At 30.8% G+C, this 17353-nt stretch overlaps 2 protein-coding genes across 2 annotated transcripts; both read left to right on the forward strand.

The window, feature by feature from the left end:
- The first annotated feature begins 1493 nt into the window (after positions 1–1493).
- Positions 1494–3544, forward strand: LOC137808562 (uncharacterized). The gene is made up of 2 exons (XM_068609732.2): positions 1494–1610; positions 1847–3544. The coding sequence occupies exon 2, from the start codon at positions 1973–1975 to the stop codon at positions 3212–3214; it is 1242 nt and encodes a 413-aa protein (XP_068465833.2). The 5' UTR covers positions 1494–1610; positions 1847–1972; the 3' UTR covers positions 3215–3544.
- A 5506-nt stretch (positions 3545–9050) lies between these two features.
- On the forward strand, positions 9051–16560 carry LOC137808563 (Leucine-rich repeat protein kinase family protein). The gene is made up of 19 exons (XM_068609733.2): positions 9051–9651; positions 10948–11071; positions 11195–11266; positions 11459–11533; positions 11620–11691; positions 11806–11967; positions 12117–12191; positions 12278–12349; positions 12464–12535; positions 12622–12690; positions 12783–12857; positions 12971–13042; positions 13135–13269; positions 13819–14291; positions 14365–14517; positions 14634–14773; positions 14848–15067; positions 15255–15490; positions 15825–16560. Exons 1-19 carry the CDS (start codon positions 9567–9569, stop codon positions 16338–16340), a joined length of 2898 nt encoding a protein of 965 aa, XP_068465834.2. The 5' UTR covers positions 9051–9566; the 3' UTR covers positions 16341–16560.
- The last annotated feature ends 793 nt before the right edge of the window (positions 16561–17353 follow it).

The following is a 17353-nucleotide window of genomic DNA, read 5'->3' on the forward strand; positions in this document are numbered from 1 at the left end:
CTATTCATAAAGAATTCTAAGAATAGACTAGATGGTAGCCTATTGCACCAATAAAAAGATTGTTTATGAATAAATAAAATCATCCTAAGTAACTCTTACTGCTTTTTTTATATTTAGTTTTTCCAATTTTATCTATTAATATATTTTATTCTATCTTTTAAATTTGAATAATATGAAAAAGAAACATCTAATTATTAGTATAAAAAGAAAAAAATTTTGCTAGAGAATCACTTAAACTTTAAATAAAATTATAATTATTATAAATTTATAATGTAATATTTATAATAAAGAGAACAAATTAAACTTTTAAAATTACGGATACACGCAAAAGCGTATACGTTTCCGTTAATAATATATGATAAAATAAATACATTTCATATCTTTATCTTTTCTTTAATTATATTTTAAATTATAACAAAATATAAACTACTCATATATTTAAAATAACCACTTAGTTATGTATCGTTATCGTTAGTAATATATAATGAGATTATCCAATAAATACATTTCATATCTTTAATTATATTTTTAAATTAGAAAAAGATATAAACTACTCATATAATAAAAACAACCACTTAGTTATGTACCACCAACTCTGTATAATAAGTTTATCACATTTTGGAATAGTCTGAAAATTATACATATGTTAAAAGATATGAATAATTAAAGATAACTTATTATTTACCAGAAATTTAAAATAAATTATATTTAAAAACACATTTCATATATATTGAAGCTTTTAAACACGACATAAAATTATCTTTCAATAACATGTAAGCGTTATTCTTTCAGTGTAGCTCAAAATGCTCAGCACTTTAAATAAGTAAATACAATATTTAAATTTATTTTAACAAATTTAATAGTAAAATCAAAAAATATTTAATAGTTGAAGAATGAAACAGTCTAATAGTGGAGCTATTGGTTGTCTAAAATTAATTATATAGTTTTCTTGAATTTAAAAAGCCTCCACACACACAAAAATGATTTTTTTTTCAAACTATAAATATGCGAATAATTATTTAAATTTTTTACTAAGATTATTACTCCACTCGCCAAATAAATGCATATTTTTTTTATTGGGATCAAAGAGTAATTAATAAAAAATAAAAACATGTGGAAATGCTAAAGGGTGTTTAAAGAGCAATGGTTAAGGAAATTAAAAGAAGAAAATTGGCTTCAATGCATTTGCATATATAAAAGGTGCTGATATATTAATACTTTTCACTTCACATCTTAATAAATTAATATTTTATTTATTTTTTAATTTAAAAATATTATTATAAACAGTATCAAAATGTGTGTTTTACTGTTCACAGTGTAAAAAAAAATAAAATTCTGATATATATTATTTTATTTTGAAAGATTTAGTTTTTGAAATGGGATAACAGTATTAAAAAGATATTGTTGTTTTTGGAAAAGAAAAGATAGAAATTAGGCGTGTATTGGGGAGTTTAAGGGGTGATGTTATATTGGGTTTTAATGCATTTGTGTCACTCCAATTCTTCTAAGCAAAAACAGGTTAAAAAACAGAGTCTTCTTTCTCTATGCTATGCAACACTCGTCAAAAACTTCCACCTACGTACTACGTTGTTTTCTTCTCACTTTCTCAGGTACCTTCTTCTTCTCTTACTTTTTCTTTTCTTCTCTTCTCCCTGCAATCTCTCTCTCTATATATATATATACATACTCTTTTTCTTTGCGTTTTACTACAACCATGAAAGAGACTCATATATATATATATATATACTGTGTGTGTTTTTAAGAGATTGAGAGATTATTTTCTTGGTCGCTAAGCTACCCAATCTTTAATCTGACTTGGTCGTTTTCTCGATTTTGGCTTCATCAGGTGTTTATGCTATTGGGTTGTGATTTGTACCCTTTGGTGTCATTTTCATTGATCTCTGTCTGGTGCAAGTTATACCACTCTCTTTCTCTCCGTTAATCAAACGAAGAAAAAACCGTTTTTGGCTACATGGAAGAAGACCAAGAGGCTCAGCATCGAAGGGAAAATCGAGGGTCGGTTCCTGGGGAAGGAGAAGGGTTAGGGGGTAATGGAGGAGGTGTTCACGACAATGGGATTCGTTCTTTCACGTGTCATATCTGCGAGAAAGGTTTCAGTTCAGGTAAAGCTCTTGGTGGGCACATGAGAATCCACAACCTTTCTAGAAAGCAGGTTCAGAAGGAGAAACAAGGTGGTGGTGATGTGAAATCCAAGGCGGCGAAATGGGTGTTGGTGGATGGCAACCCTGTTTGTTCTGTTTGTGGAAAGAGTTTTTCTTCGTTGAAGTCCTTGTTTGGGCACATGAGGTCTCACACTGAGAAGGCCAAGAGGGGAATTCAAAGCGTCACTCCGATCGTTGGCGCTTCCTCCAATTCCACTTCTTCCTCTACCCTTTCTGATGATTTTGCTGTTGATCTCTGTGGAGTTCTGAGGGGTTGGTCTGTGACTGCCAAGAGGGGCCGCAGAAGCCCTTCTTGCAGCAAATCGAATTCTGGTTTGGAAGATGGCGATGAGATTGAGCCACGGATGCAAGAGGCTGCGTATGAGCTCATGATGCTGGCCAGAGGGAGTCCCAGATGGGAGGAAGAGGTTGTTGCCGATCCGATTCAAGAACATCCGTGCAGAAAGAGGGGGAATGAAGAGGAGTTGCTGCAACCAGTTTTTGGGAATTCTGATGACGTGAAGAACAAGAAGAGAAACAGAAAGAAAGTGAAATTAACAGAATTAGCATCAACCGAGGAGGGGAACAGGTTCTCCAGCTGCAGAAAATGCAATACAACTTTCCAAAGTCACCAATCTTGGAAGGATCATCTATGCAACCTTCAAAATTCCAAGAACATTCAGCCTCAGTCAGATGGAAAAGAGGAGCATCATGCCAAAACAAACATAAAAACAGGAACAGAAACTGTTCTTGAGGGTAGTGGTATGGAAGCCACGAAGTGTGAAGTTTTGAACAAGACTTTCTCAACAGTTGAAGCCATTGGGGAGCACAAGAGATCTGATTGGACCAGCATGGCAGAAGCTGAGTCAGCTCAGGCAACCTCTTCAAACGTGGAAACTGGTCAGAATTGTTCCAAGGTTTTTAGTTTTGATCTTAATGAGATTCCTGCTATGGATGTGGAAGAGGGTGTTCAATCAGACTTGTTTATTCCTGCCAATATTCTGACATCATCCAGCTATGTTCCTCATCCTAAAAAAAACCTCTGTCACTAATCAGTGATTAAGAATCTGATTTCTGACATAGTAGGGAAATGCATTGTATTAACAAAGATAGGTAGTCTTCTTGATAGCAAACTATGCAGTGTTAACAATTTGGTTGTTGTCTTTAGTATTAGCTTCCTCTGGTGAGACACCAAGGGGAACTATCTTAGCTGTTTCCTATGTTTTTGGTAGGTCATGGATTCTTGTCTTTTCTGTATTTTCTTTCTTCATGTGATGCATCATGTGTACTGAGAAAAGGAAGGATCCGAAAGAGCATTTGTGGGGCTTTCATTGTTACCCTTTTTCTGCTTAAATGCAATTGGACACAATGGTTCTTTCGTATCATCTTATTAAATGATAATTTGACCATCAACTACTTGATTAACGTGCCTAATAAAAGTTTCAACCTCCCTTTGATTCTATAATAGTTCATCTTATGCAGAAAAATTGCTTGACTTTTCCTCTCCTTTGAATGGTACACACAATGAATAAATTGAGGTGAACATTAAAAATGAAGAAACGAATGACTTAATGGATCATTGATGATTAAGCTAAAGGTTTATGGTGTCATTAAAAATGACTTAATGGATCATTGATGTGTTTTTTGTTCAGAGTTTAAATCAAAAAAATCACACTTTTCTTTGCATAAACAGCATCTCACGGGTCAGCAACTACACAAAACGGTTACCTGATTAAGCGTTCTTTCTATAAACTTGTAGGTTAACAATTTACTTTATCACTTTATTTTTTAAATATTTTTATTATGTATAATAATTTATAGGTTTAAATGACATTTTTGTCCTAATAATTTTGTGTTTTTTTCAATATTTTTTTTGCTGCGTGTATTTTTTTATACGAATGTTTCATTTTGTGTCTTTGTGTCTTAAGTTTTGTTACAAAAATCACTGCAGTTTCTCCGTCATTGTTATCATCAGTGTATTTGTTGTCAAAGATATTAAAAAAAAATTAAAAAATGTCACATATATGTGAAATAAAACAAATAATATATATATTAAAAGTTAAATATATGATTTTAATATTTCCTTTATATCTATTAACATAAAAACAATTTTCTGTAAATCAAGAACTTATTTAACTCTAACCGTTTACTGAAAACAACATAAAAAATATTATAAAATAATAGTTAGTTATACAAGATAAAAACATATTATTCCTATATATTTTACTTGTTATCAACTATAATAATCAGTTATCATGTTATGAATATGTATATAATATTATAAAATAAGATCACAAAAACAACAGAAAGAGTTTCGGTTGAGACAGCTAAATTTATTTAGTAAATGGTCTTCTTTTTAAGGTCAAGTTCAACTTTTTATATACTCAATACTTCTATTCACAAAATAATTCGATAAATAGTTATCTTTTAAACATTTGGTGATGAGAATATCATCAGAAATTTTAAGATTTTTTTTTTAAATTTCAAACACTAATACAAAAACATTATATGTTTTTATTTATCAGAATAAGTATTCCACTAAGAAAATAGTGTATAATGAATCTGTGCATGAAGCAAAAGTGGTGTTGTAGAAGAAAGCAAGAATGTGAATTCATCTTCCTCCATATATCTATCCATGGTTGGCTTGCAAGTTTAGAGATGAAGCCATTGTGAACTCATAATAGCAATCTAGAACATAATTTAAAATGAGATTTTAATATTAGTGTTGCATATTCTTTCTTCAATTATGAAAATTTAAGTTTGAATTTATTTTTGTCCCTGTATTGCAGGTTCTACAATTTTAGTTTCTATAAAATCTTAAATACAAATTTATTTTTCTAAAATTAATTGTTGATTGAAAGGGATATTAATTATTGATCGAAAGGGATATTAATTGTTGATTGAAAGGGATATATGTACGTGTGAAATATAGTAATTAATTTTAGAAAAAAAAAGTAGTCATTAAGTTATGTATTATTTTATAAAATAAAAAAAATTATCAGTATTTAAAATAATATTATTTTAAAAAATTATAAAATAGTTTTTTGATATGTAATACTATATATTTTAGTTAGTTTGGATTTTTAAATTAATTTTTAATTTAAAATTTAAAATTAATTTAGAATATAAATTAATTAATAAAGTTAAACATCAATTTTGAAAATAGTTTCTAAGATTTATTAATAATAAATTTTACTTTATATACCAATAATTTTTTTAATTTCTAAAATAATATTTAATTTAGTTAAGTTTTTTTTATAGTGGATGTTGAAATTAATTGAGGTGAAATTAGAAAAATATTATTTGAACCCAATAGTACACAATGAAAACAAATGGATCAAACCATTTGTCTCATAATTTTGTTCCCCTCTTGTGACACTTTTATTTTTGTCTTATATTGTATAGAAAATAGTATTAATTATCAAGACGACATATTTGACCTTCTTTGAAGCTTATAGCTTACACTTTTAAGTGAAAAATTAAGTAGTTTAAAAAAAACTGATGTTAGACATTATTATCAACTTTGGCATATAAATCTGATGTAACCTTTTATAAATGACTAATTTTATTTATACAAAAAAAATATTAATTTAAATGTGTAAAGGATAGTCTAGGAGTAGTTAGAGCACAATTATGTAAATACGTGAAAAAATCACAAAACTAATTATTAATTAACATGTAAATGAGATTATTTATGAAAATTTGCATGAAGAGTAGACTAGGATTCTTGGGTCAAGAACCGTATGGTGTGGCAATTAGCAAATAAAACAGAGGTTTCTTCTTCCTGCACCCCTACGTTTTTCTTCCTGCACCCCACAATTTTGAAAACCCCAAATCTGGCCTTAACTTTTTATTTCAAAAAGAGCACCCTGGTGGAGTTGTTTGACACTTTTCATCTTCTTCATTCATCTCAGGTGCTGGTGGAAGGTTATTTTGACTGTGCGGAGCAAGGTGGAGGAGTGAGTTATGTTGTCGAAGTGTTGTTTGACTTCTAGAGATAAGAATTACGTTTTTTATGAGCGTTGGTGGTTATGAAGTTTTTGGGGTTACCAAAAATCGGAATCCAAGAGTGTGTTACATATTCATCAATTTGAAAGTGAATCATTTTGTTTTCTGGATGAGGAAGTGTTCTCAAAGCAAAATTTTAAAAAATTGTTGATTTTCGAATTGCTGAATTTGGAAGCCTAATTTCTGTTACGAATTTGTAGATCTAAAATGATTTTTTTTTTTAATTATGGACTTCTAAATCCAAAATACATATTTTGAATTACGGATTGGTGGATTCAGAATGATTTTTTTGAATTATGAAATTGTTTGACTTAGGGATTCATGGATCCGAAATGCCATTAGGCCGAGTCCAAAAATATCGTAAGGGTGAAGGAAGAAAGTAAATTGGGCCGAGTCCATTGGTGCACCAAATTCAGCCATGAAGGAAGAAAAATGATAAAATAAATTTTTACAAAAAATATTATTCATGATGTGACAAGTTTTATGACATTGGACAATAGGAATCAATTTCTTTTATTGTAACTTGTGACCACATAAACTATATAATTTGTTAGAATTTTTTTGTTAATAATTACACTATAAATTGATTTTTTTCACCGTAACTTTAGCATTGCTAGTTAGATTAAATGTTTACTATTGGATTAAAAGTTATAATTAATGGTAACAACACACTTTTTCTATTCAAAAACATAAAATTACGTAAAACTCAAGTGTAATAATTTAATTGTAACTTACGTTTTTTCTTCATATATTCAAAGATAAAAGTTAATCTGTCATTGACAAATACAGAATAAATGGAATAATTATATCTGACACAAAACACATGATATAATAGTAACAAGTTTCACTAAAAGTAACAAAAAGAGAGTCTAATGTAAAAAACAAAAAAATCTGAAATTTTTATTTGATTTTATTTTTAATAGTTAATAAAGGCTTCAACTACAACCTTGTGTTTTGATTTTATTTGTTTCTATATTTCTAATGTCTTATTTGGAATAAAAGAAAAATTGAAAAAAAAGAGAAACTAAATAAAAAATTTAAAATAAATTTGATTGATGTAATGAAATAAACTAGTTATATATTAACATATTTAAAAAAATAATTTATAAGATAAAATTTTAAAAATAATTTAATGTAAAAATAAATTAAAGTTAAAATAGAAATCATTACAAACCTTTAATAGAAAAAATATATATTTCAAAATAAAATATATTAAAAAAAATAATCAAAATTTAAATATTTATTTTTTATAACATAAAATATATGTGAAGAAAATATGTTTGACTTTATTTTATTAACTATTTTAACTTAATTATTTTGAAAAAATGTTATGAAAGAAGTCATCTTCAACCTTGAATATACCCTACATGAGTTCCCTATCAACAACTCACACAAGAGCTAGTGGCAAAATACCAAATGCAGAAAAGTAGAATGTATAATAAATAGCAGAAGCTACAATGTACCCTTCTTCCATTAACATCAACATCAACACTACCCCATTTTTCTTCTTCTTCCTCAACCATCAACTCTATGGTATTCTTGGATAAACACTTTTTAGGATAATATTTTGTTTCATTTTATCATAATAATTTGGTTAGTATACTATAAAAAAATCATTAAATTATAATTAATTTTAAAAATTAAAATAATTAATTATTATGGACTAAATTAAAGACTAAAAAATTATTGGTATGTAAAGTAATTTTTATTATTAATAGAAATTTATAAAGTAGTCTTTTAAATTGGTATCTAACCATTAGTTACGAATAAATTTAACTACTAATAATTTAGATTTTAAATTAGTCTCTTAAAGACTAATTGAGACCAATTTAGAATATAAAACATTAGTAGCTAAAATCTTGCTAACTAATTTAGAAATCATTTTATAAATTTTTATTAATAATAGAAACCACTTTAGATACAAATAATTTTTTACTCTCTAATTTAGTTAATATAATAATTAATTATTTTTTATTTTTAATTTTGATTGTTATTTATTGAATTTATTGGAGTGGTAGTGGTACAACTCTTATCAATTTGTTTGGTACTTAATTTCCAAAAGAATCTTAAAAGAAAACACAGATTTATTTACAAGAGACAATCATATGAATTTCATTAAAAAGGTCACAAGTTCAAGACTAAAAGTGAAACAATCATATGAAATATAATTTTTTCTATATTTTTTTTTCATGATCAAACATATTTTTATTTGTCATTAGGCTAACTATAGAATGAATATGAACTATTAACCAAACCATTCGAATTACTTCGTTTAAAAATATTTAATTATTAAAAAATAAGGGATAATGAACTTCTGCTCATTAAAACTATAAAAACAATTAATTATAAACAGGGTTTATCAAAGACAAAAGCTGAACTGTTCTAAGTTAAAAATATTCATATCTCTTTAGTATACAATTTTTAAATTCAAACTCCATGTGCGTCAAAATCTAATTACATGAACATTTTACTTTTTTTTTCATAATATAAACTAAATGATACTTCCTTCTTTCAATAAATAAAACTTCTTAATGCATTAAGTGATTACAAATTTCATCATATAAATTATATTTAAAATCATTTTTTAATAAAAAAAATATTACATAAATTTATTTTTGAATATTTTTTATTAGAATATTAATTTATCAGCACTATTGATATTAACATAATAACATTTGGCAAGAAGTAGTATTCCATTTCCATCTGCATGAATACATGGTTGATTGAAATAACATAAAATTGAGAATGGTTTAAGATGATAAACGTGAGCAAACTTTTGCTACAATTCAGGGATAGATCTGTAGTATTTAGTGGTGTGGGACCATCTCACACCCACCCAACTGTTGTCAATAAGTTGATGTAACATCAACTGAAATAAAAGCCATATTGCAAGAGAAGAGATATTTTGTATTGGCCATTAACTAAGAAAAATGATGACAGACTTCTTAGAGTCAAAACCAAAAAGCATTATTCCATTAATTTGAAACAACTGGTTGAAGAGTGAAGGAAAGGGAAAGAAGGCAATTTGTTTATGATAAAATTGGAGTTTGGAGAGGGAAAAAGTAAGAAAGATTGCTATGATGATGTTATAGGTAGTGCCAACATTGGCATTGGATAGATTAGCTTCTAAGACAAGGAAAATCAATAAAAAGAGCTTAGTTAAGCTTTTTCTTTCTTTTTCCTTTCACAAGCTTGGTGCTATTTTTTTGACTGCCTCCTCTTCTTCCTCTTCCTTAAGCTGCAACATTTCTCTTTGGTGCTTCTTAATGTTGCCACATGTTTCATGCAATGCATATGCTTCTGTCACTTGAACCAAATATTTTTGTCTCATCATATTGAGGTTTGTACAAAAATCAGAAGTAGTTGAGTTGAGGAGCTCAGAAAAGTCTTCTCAACATGACAACCCTTTGTGTGTTGCTCTTTCTGGGACTCTTGTGGGCTGAAATTCATGTCATTTCTTCATACACTGAAACTCAAGATGGTAATGTGCCATGCCATCCCTTTTCTTGGTCAGATATTTCCATTTTGTCCCTTTGGCTCATCATCTTCTGTGCATAGCTCATTGAGAGTTATGGAATGAAGTGTGGAAACTCGTTTTATTTTATTCTGTTTACTAAATCTAGACATGATCTGTAATAGTATATCATCCTTAATAAGCATATTAATTGTCCCCTTTTCTCGTTGCTTGAATAATCTTATATTCAGTTGTTACATATTTCTGATGATCTGATTTGAACCTATAATGATCCGAATGTTTTATGCATAGAAAGGTGAGAATGTTTGTTTTTATTACATAATTACATGGTTTTACCCAGCTTGTGCTTATGTTAGTATTCTGAACCATGAAAAGGGTAGCAGTATGTGAACAAATGCTCATCAGCCATCCATCTACTGTGTATTTAGCTAGAGTGAATAGTTCATGGATGCTGATATATTAACACTCTCAACAGTGAAAACATACACTTCACATCTTAATAAATTAATATTTATTCATTTTCATTTTATTTTTTGATTTAAAAACATTATTATATTATTATACATAGTGTCATATGTATGTTTTTTACTGTTCATGGTGTTAATAAAACTTTTCTCATAGTTCATCTTGTAAAAGAAAACAAAGTTACAAGGGGATAGATTGATCTATAATAGTTCATCTTGTATTAACCCAGAGTGAATAGTTCACCTAAAGCAGCACTTCTTTGTAAAAGTGTTTTCTATTCTCTCCAATGTTGCTTTCCTATTGAGCATATAGGTTATTGATATTGTAATCTTGCAATCAATCATCCAAAATCTTGCTTAGTTAGCAGTAATTTTTTGTGTTTCTTCTAGTTGTGTGTATGTATCCTCTCTAAAATGTCAGCATTTACAGTTATTTATATAACACTTGAGCATGATATCAGTTGATTCCTTGGCTAGCAGCACTCACCCTTTTGGTTTATTTCAAACATAAAAGACAGAGAAACACCCTATGGAAATAGCAATTCTTGTGTACAAATACACTTTGACTTATTAGACATAGAAGTCATACACATCAATGGCCTTATCCCATCAACTTTGTACATAAACCATATGCATAACCCAAATTAGGCCAATGTTAAAAGTCTTGGCAAGAAGAATTGAAATTCATTTCTCCTTGGCTATTATAGCAAGTAAAAAATTCATGTAGCTCTCACCAGCTCTTTTGGTTTGTCAACATTATAATTTAGCTCACCCTGTCTGAAAAACTCATGCAAAATACCATCTTGCACCTTGCTTAATGATTATGCACCTTTTGCAGTTGTTGCACTCAGATCATTAAAAGATGAATGGCAAAATACACCGCCCAGCTGGGACAGATCAGATGACCCCTGTGGAGAACCATGGGAAGGAGTGACCTGCAACAAATCAAGGGTTACTTCATTGTAATAATTCAGCAATTAAACATTATTGATCCTTGTGTTCCTTAGTATGTTGTTTTCTTCATCCTTTTTGTCACTTCTAGTAATTTTAAGAAAAGTACTTTGTTGTGTGCATTTTGAATATAGAGGATTGTCAACCATGGGCCTGAAGGGGAAACTAAGTGGAGATATTGGCCAACTTTCAGAATTGAGATCCTTGTAAGTATGATTTTCTGTTTCTTTTTGGATGAAACTATAGACACCATGCTACTAATATAACTTGTCTCAAGGAAACAATCTCCAAAGCAGATTTCCACCACAACATTGACTTAACTTTTGTTATAGAAAAGGAGAAACAATTTTCCATAGCATGTTTGATGCTAATTAACACTGACAATTATTTAACTGCAGGGATTTATCCTTTAATAGAGATTTAACAGGTTCTCTCTCTCCAGAGTTAGGAGAACTAAGCAAGCTAAATATACTGTAAGATTCATGAAATCATATAATTTCATGATGCTATTTCATGCAACTTCTAGTGATTTCCATAAGGCCTTCCTTTCCTATTTCAGGATTTTGGCTGGTTGCGGCTTCAGTGGTAATATTCCAGATGAATTAGGAAATCTTTCAGAGCTATCCTTCCTGTAAGAATAACCTTGGAAAAAGCATTTGCATTACATGCACAACAAATAAATGAAGCCTCCCCCTTTCAGAATAATCCTTCTGGAATGATATACCCTTCTCAATGAACTTTTCAGGGCTTTAAACTCAAACAACTTCACTGGAAAAATACCTCCTTCATTGGGTAAACTCTCCAAAATTTATTGGTTGGACTTGGCAGACAATCAGCTGACAGGGCCTATCCCAGTGTCAACCTCCACATCCCCTGGATTAGACCTTCTTTTAAAGGCTAAACACTTGTAAGTTTTCTTTCCCAGTTAACTCTTGTGATTACCTTTTAGTTAGTGCAGCAAAAAAATGTGTAAAAAAGGCTCAACTTTCATCTTTTTTGTGGAGTGCTAGTTGCTACATTGAGTACTAATTCACTGTTATGATTTCTATTTCTCAGCCATTTCAATAAGAACCAGCTTTCAGGTTCCATACCCCCCAAGCTTTTCAGCTCAGAGATGATACTCATACACATGTAAGTTGATATTTTTATTTTGGCATCATTTGTTTTTCATTAGTTTATAATATTAACTCTTAAACTGTTGTTTTACTTTGTGACAGATTGTTTGATGGGAATAAATTAAGTGGGACTATACCTTCAACATTGTTACAAGTCAAGACTCTTGAGGTTCTGTAAGTGATTCCTTCCTTCAAATTTATAATTTTCCTTTTATCTTAAATATTTTTTCCCCTTGTTTGATTTAATTTTTTATGATCATTTTTCTTACTTATTCTAATTCACAACAGACGGCTTGATAGAAATTTCCTGACAGGAGAGGTCCCATCAAATCTCAACAACCTTACAACCATCAGTGAATTGTGGGTACTTATGTTTGAGATGTGAACATGTACAAGGATTTTAGAATAACATCAATGGAGATTTATACAGTTTTGATCTCTTTCAGGAATTTAGCTCGTAATAATTTCACAGGTCCTTTGCCTGACTTAACTGGAATGGATACCCTCAACTATGTGTAAGTAATTTGCAGGGTTGGTGTTTCAGTTTTCTTTCCTTTAATAATTGTTGTTCAGGTAATGATGCTGATCAATTTGTAACCTTTTTCAGAGATCTTAGTAACAACTCTTTTGATCCATCTGATGCTCCAACTTGGTTCACAACTCTACCATCACTAACCACTCTGTAAGTTATTAATCACAAACAAGAGTTTCTTCTTTGACCTGTTTCCTGAACTCATGCATAAATATATAATCTAACAAGGAAATTTTCCCCAACTAACCTTCACTGTACTGAAGTGTTATGGAGTTTGGATCGCTTCAAGGTCGTCTTCCATCGAAACTATTTGAAATTCCTCAAATACAGCAAGTGTAAGTCCCTAACTACTATGCTATGTTGATCATTAGTTATACACAATAGAATGACACTCATCATAATTTTCATGTTTTCATTTTTTTCACAGGAAGCTACGACACAATGCATTGAACGATACATTGAACATGGGTGAAAACATTTGTCCCCAATTGCAGCTTGTAGATTTACAACAAAATGAGATTTCCTCAGTGACCCTCAGTTCACGATACAAAAATACATTGATGTGAGAAAGATTTTACTCTTTAATCTGATACTTTGTATGCTCTTTCATTTGTAAGCATTTGTAAGCTGTGAGGCTCTGATACGCCTCTTAAATGATATGTTCATATTGGACATACGTATTGGACACCAACACTCGTATGATATTTATAAAACACGTATTGGTGAAGTGTCTAATTCAAGAAATATTTATTGAATTTCTGACAATTCTAGCACAGTTTTCTATTACAATTTTAAAAAGGATAAATAGATTAATTTTCTAAAAACTCAAAGATATTGTATAAATTTTTATTATGACTATAAAAATAAGTAACAAATCCTTTTGAACCAGCCATGAGAAATATTTTTCTGCTAAAAAAAAAACTGAAACTTACTTGTGGACATACATCTTTATCTTCAATTTATATAATTCATAATTATATAATATATAGATATGTGTCCTTGTGTTCTACATTTTAGAGATTAGACGTCCGTATCCGTATCAGTGTGTCTGTGTGTGCTACATAGTTTGTAAGGCCTTTCTTTTTCTGATGTCTTCCTCATTTTTTTTCAGTCTAATAGGAAATCCAGTGTGCAGTAGTGCTCTGTCGAATACAAATTACTGCCAAGTTCAGCTGCAGGATAAGCAACCCTATTCCACCAGCTTGGCTAATTGTGGAGGCAAATCTTGTCCTCCTGATCAAAAACTCAGCCCCCAAAGTTGTGAATGTGCCTATCCATATGAAGGAATCATGCACTTTAGAGCACCCTCATTCAGAGAACTGTCCAATGTAAATACTTTCCATTCACTTGAAATGAGCCTATGGGTGAAATTGGGTCTAACTCCTGGCTCAGTTTCTTTACAAAACCCCTTCTTTGATAGTAATGACTATCTTCTAGTGCAACTATCACTCTTTCCATCAACAGGCCAATACTTTAATAGGTCAGAAGTTCAAAGAATTGGGTTTGAATTAAGTAATCAAACTTACAAGCCACCAAAAGAGTTTGGACCCTATTACTTCCTTGCAGATTATTATCCTTTTTCAGGTAACTCAAACAATTCATATTTTCAATACTCAACTGGTTACAGTGATCCACAACTAAATGTAAATTATTTCAGGTTCTCACAGAGGAGCTTCTCTTAGAAAAGGTGTTGTTATTGGGATAGCAATTGGCTCCACATTTCTGGTTCTGAGCCTCATAGGATTAGCTATTTATGCGATTCTGCAAAAGAAGCGTGCAGAGAGAGCCATTGGCTTAAGTAGACCATTTGGTAATTATTCAATGTACTCATTTTCTTATTACCACAAATCATGGTGTACAAATCCTCCAAACTTGGAGAGTTATTATCATCAACTTTGCTTATCCACATTCATTAATTTGTTCCAGCATCATGGGCACCAAGTGGGAAGGATAGTGGAGGTGCACCACAATTAAAGGGAGCAAGATGGTTCTCTTATGATGATCTCAAAAAGTGCACCAGCAATTTCTCTGAACACAATGAGATAGGCTCTGGAGGCTATGGCAAGGTATTGCTTCTTATGTGTTCACATACTTCTAAGTTCTTGTAAATGTTTAATAATTCCCTTTTTATTGACTTAAGGTGTACAAAGGTGTTCTTTCTGATGGGAAAACGGTTGCAATCAAACGAGCTCAGCAAGGATCAATGCAAGGAGGCCTAGAGTTCAAGACTGAAATTGAGTTGCTTTCAAGAGTTCACCACAAGAATCTTGTTGCCCTTGTGGGGTTCTGCTTCGAACAAGGGGAACAGATGTTGGTTTACGAATTTATATCCAATGGAACACTTAGGGAGAGTTTGTCAGGTAAGTACCTAGCTTATCATCTGTAGGAAGAGCAACTTAACATTCAGTTTAGTGGATTGAATTGTTTGGTAAAAATCATTGCATAGAACAGAAACATCAAAGTTGCACACATGTTTCTGTGCAACTTGTTATACAACTAAGAGAAAAGAATTAATAAAATGCCTTAAATAATCAATGTAAGTTGCAGGAAAATCTGACATTCATCTTGACTGGAAGAGGAGACTGCGCATTGCTCTTGGTTCAGCCAGAGGACTTGCATACTTACACGAACTGGCCAACCCTCCCATAATCCACAGAGATGTGAAGTCGACTAATATCTTGCTGGATGAAAATTTGACAGCAAAGGTTGCAGATTTTGGCCTGTCCAAACTTGTATCAGACAGTGAGAAAGGCCATGTTTCCACTCAGGTTAAAGGGACATTGGTGAGCAATAAAGGGACAGTGAGAATGAATATCTCTTTTTATTCTTCTTTTGAAATCAAATAAATGGTCTGAATATATACAAGTAGTACACTCATTATAGATCTAGCTAAAAAGAGTGAATGAAAAACAAATAGTCAATTAATAAATACTAGGATCTGAACAGAGAAAATAAAGGTTATACACAAACAACTAAGAATTAGAAAAGACACAATTAATATTAGTATCTTTCTGTAACTCTTGTATCCATATCCATGTCCCATGCAAAATCTCCATAGTTGTGTCTTTTCTTTTCTGCAACAAGTGCTTGATAGGTAAAAATGCTTAACATGTGCAGGGTTATCTGGATCCAGAGTATTACATGACCCAACAACTCACTGAGAAGAGTGATGTGTACAGTTTTGGAGTAGTGATGCTTGAACTAATAACCTCAAGACAACCAATTGAGAAGGGCAAGTACATTGTCCGTGAGGTGCGCACCCTGATGAACAAGAATGATGAAGAACACTATGGTTTGAGGGAACTGATGGATCCAGTGGTGAGGAACACACCGACCCTCATAGGATTTGGGAGGTTCCTAGAGTTGGCAATGCAATGTGTTGAGGAATCAGCTGCAGACCGTCCAACAATGAGTGAAGTTGTGAAAGCACTTGAAACCATTTTGCAGAATGATGGTATGAACACAAACTCCACATCTGCATCCTCATCTGCCACTGACTTTGGTGTTTCCAAGGGAATGAGGCATCCCTACATTGATGCTTCTTTTAACAAGAACAATGGCAATGATAGTAGTAATAGTGGCTTTGACTACAGCGGAGGGTACACAATTTCTACAAAAGTCGAACCCAAATAGATGCTGCAGTATACATATTTTTGTCAGACATCATTTGTTCTTCCTTTTCATTCTCAAAGGAAGATGTTATTAACTTGTGTTCCTTTTTTGTACTACGTAAACTAATGTCGTGTATTCTTTTTATGCTCAATAGCTATATTGCATGTAATGTTTAGGAACAAATATTGCAAGTTTATCCCAGTTCCAGCACGTGTTAGACCAACGATGCTGGTTTTAATGAGTCCATGTTTCATTTAACATAACATTTATGAATCGTATTCACTGAGATTCGTCGAACCTACAAATAAAAATTTAAGTAAAACCAATAATCATTGTATCTATTACCGGTCAGGTCCGTACGATCAAGTGGAAGTCCAATACACGGTTAAAATCAACCAAAATCATCACATCTAAAGAGGATTAATGAGACTAATCAATAATCAAGCACTAGGTAATACATTCTTAATTATGACTCATGTCCTTATGTGACCCAATAACAAATGACTCATGATAATCATATAATTCGACACAAATTCTAAGAATCGTTATCACCTATTATTAAAAACACCAAGTATCTAATACCAAATTCTTACTTAAGTGTTGGAGTGTCTTTTGCAAGTACCATCATTCGAAAAAATATAAGAAAAAAATAGACGGACCGATTGATCGATCGAGAGTATCCTTCATTTCAAGCTTTGTTAAGAGCATAGTAGAAAGATATGAATTAAAGCAAGTTTAGTTAAAACTTAACTCACTTACATGTTTTAAATTCAAGTAAATATGACTTCATTTGTCTTTTGTTCTTACAAAAAATATTTTTAGATTAAAACAAGTTTAGTTAATAAGTAACTGTCATATATATGTTTACTATTTTTGTTTAGTCGTTATTACTAATTATAGTTATTTTAATGTTAAAAAACTACTAATTAAAATAATATTAATAAAATTAATTTTAATTAAGATAATTAGATTATTTTTATTCACATGATTAAAGTAATACATTTTTTATTTAATATAAATAAGATAATTACATA

Source organism: Phaseolus vulgaris, chromosome 3, assembly GCF_051622355.1.
Source record: "Phaseolus vulgaris cultivar YP4 chromosome 3, ASM5162235v1, whole genome shotgun sequence".
In the NCBI taxonomy this organism is placed as follows: domain Eukaryota; kingdom Viridiplantae; phylum Streptophyta; class Magnoliopsida; order Fabales; family Fabaceae; genus Phaseolus; species Phaseolus vulgaris.

Excerpts from the sequence above, each read along its gene's own strand:
- LOC137808562 (XM_068609732.2), top strand. The coding sequence starts at position 1,973 with ATGGAAGAAGACCAAGAGGCTCAGCATCGAAGGGAAAATCGAGGGTCG.
- LOC137808563 (XM_068609733.2), top strand. The coding sequence starts at position 9,567 with ATGACAACCCTTTGTGTGTTGCTCTTTCTGGGACTCTTGTGGGCTGAA. Across the intron at positions 12,858-12,970 it reads CTACCATCACTAACCACTCT|TGTTATGGAGTTTGGATCGC; the intron begins GTAAGTTATTAA and ends ACTGTACTGAAG. Across the intron at positions 14,518-14,633 it reads TGGCTTAAGTAGACCATTTG|CATCATGGGCACCAAGTGGG; the intron begins GTAATTATTCAA and ends AATTTGTTCCAG.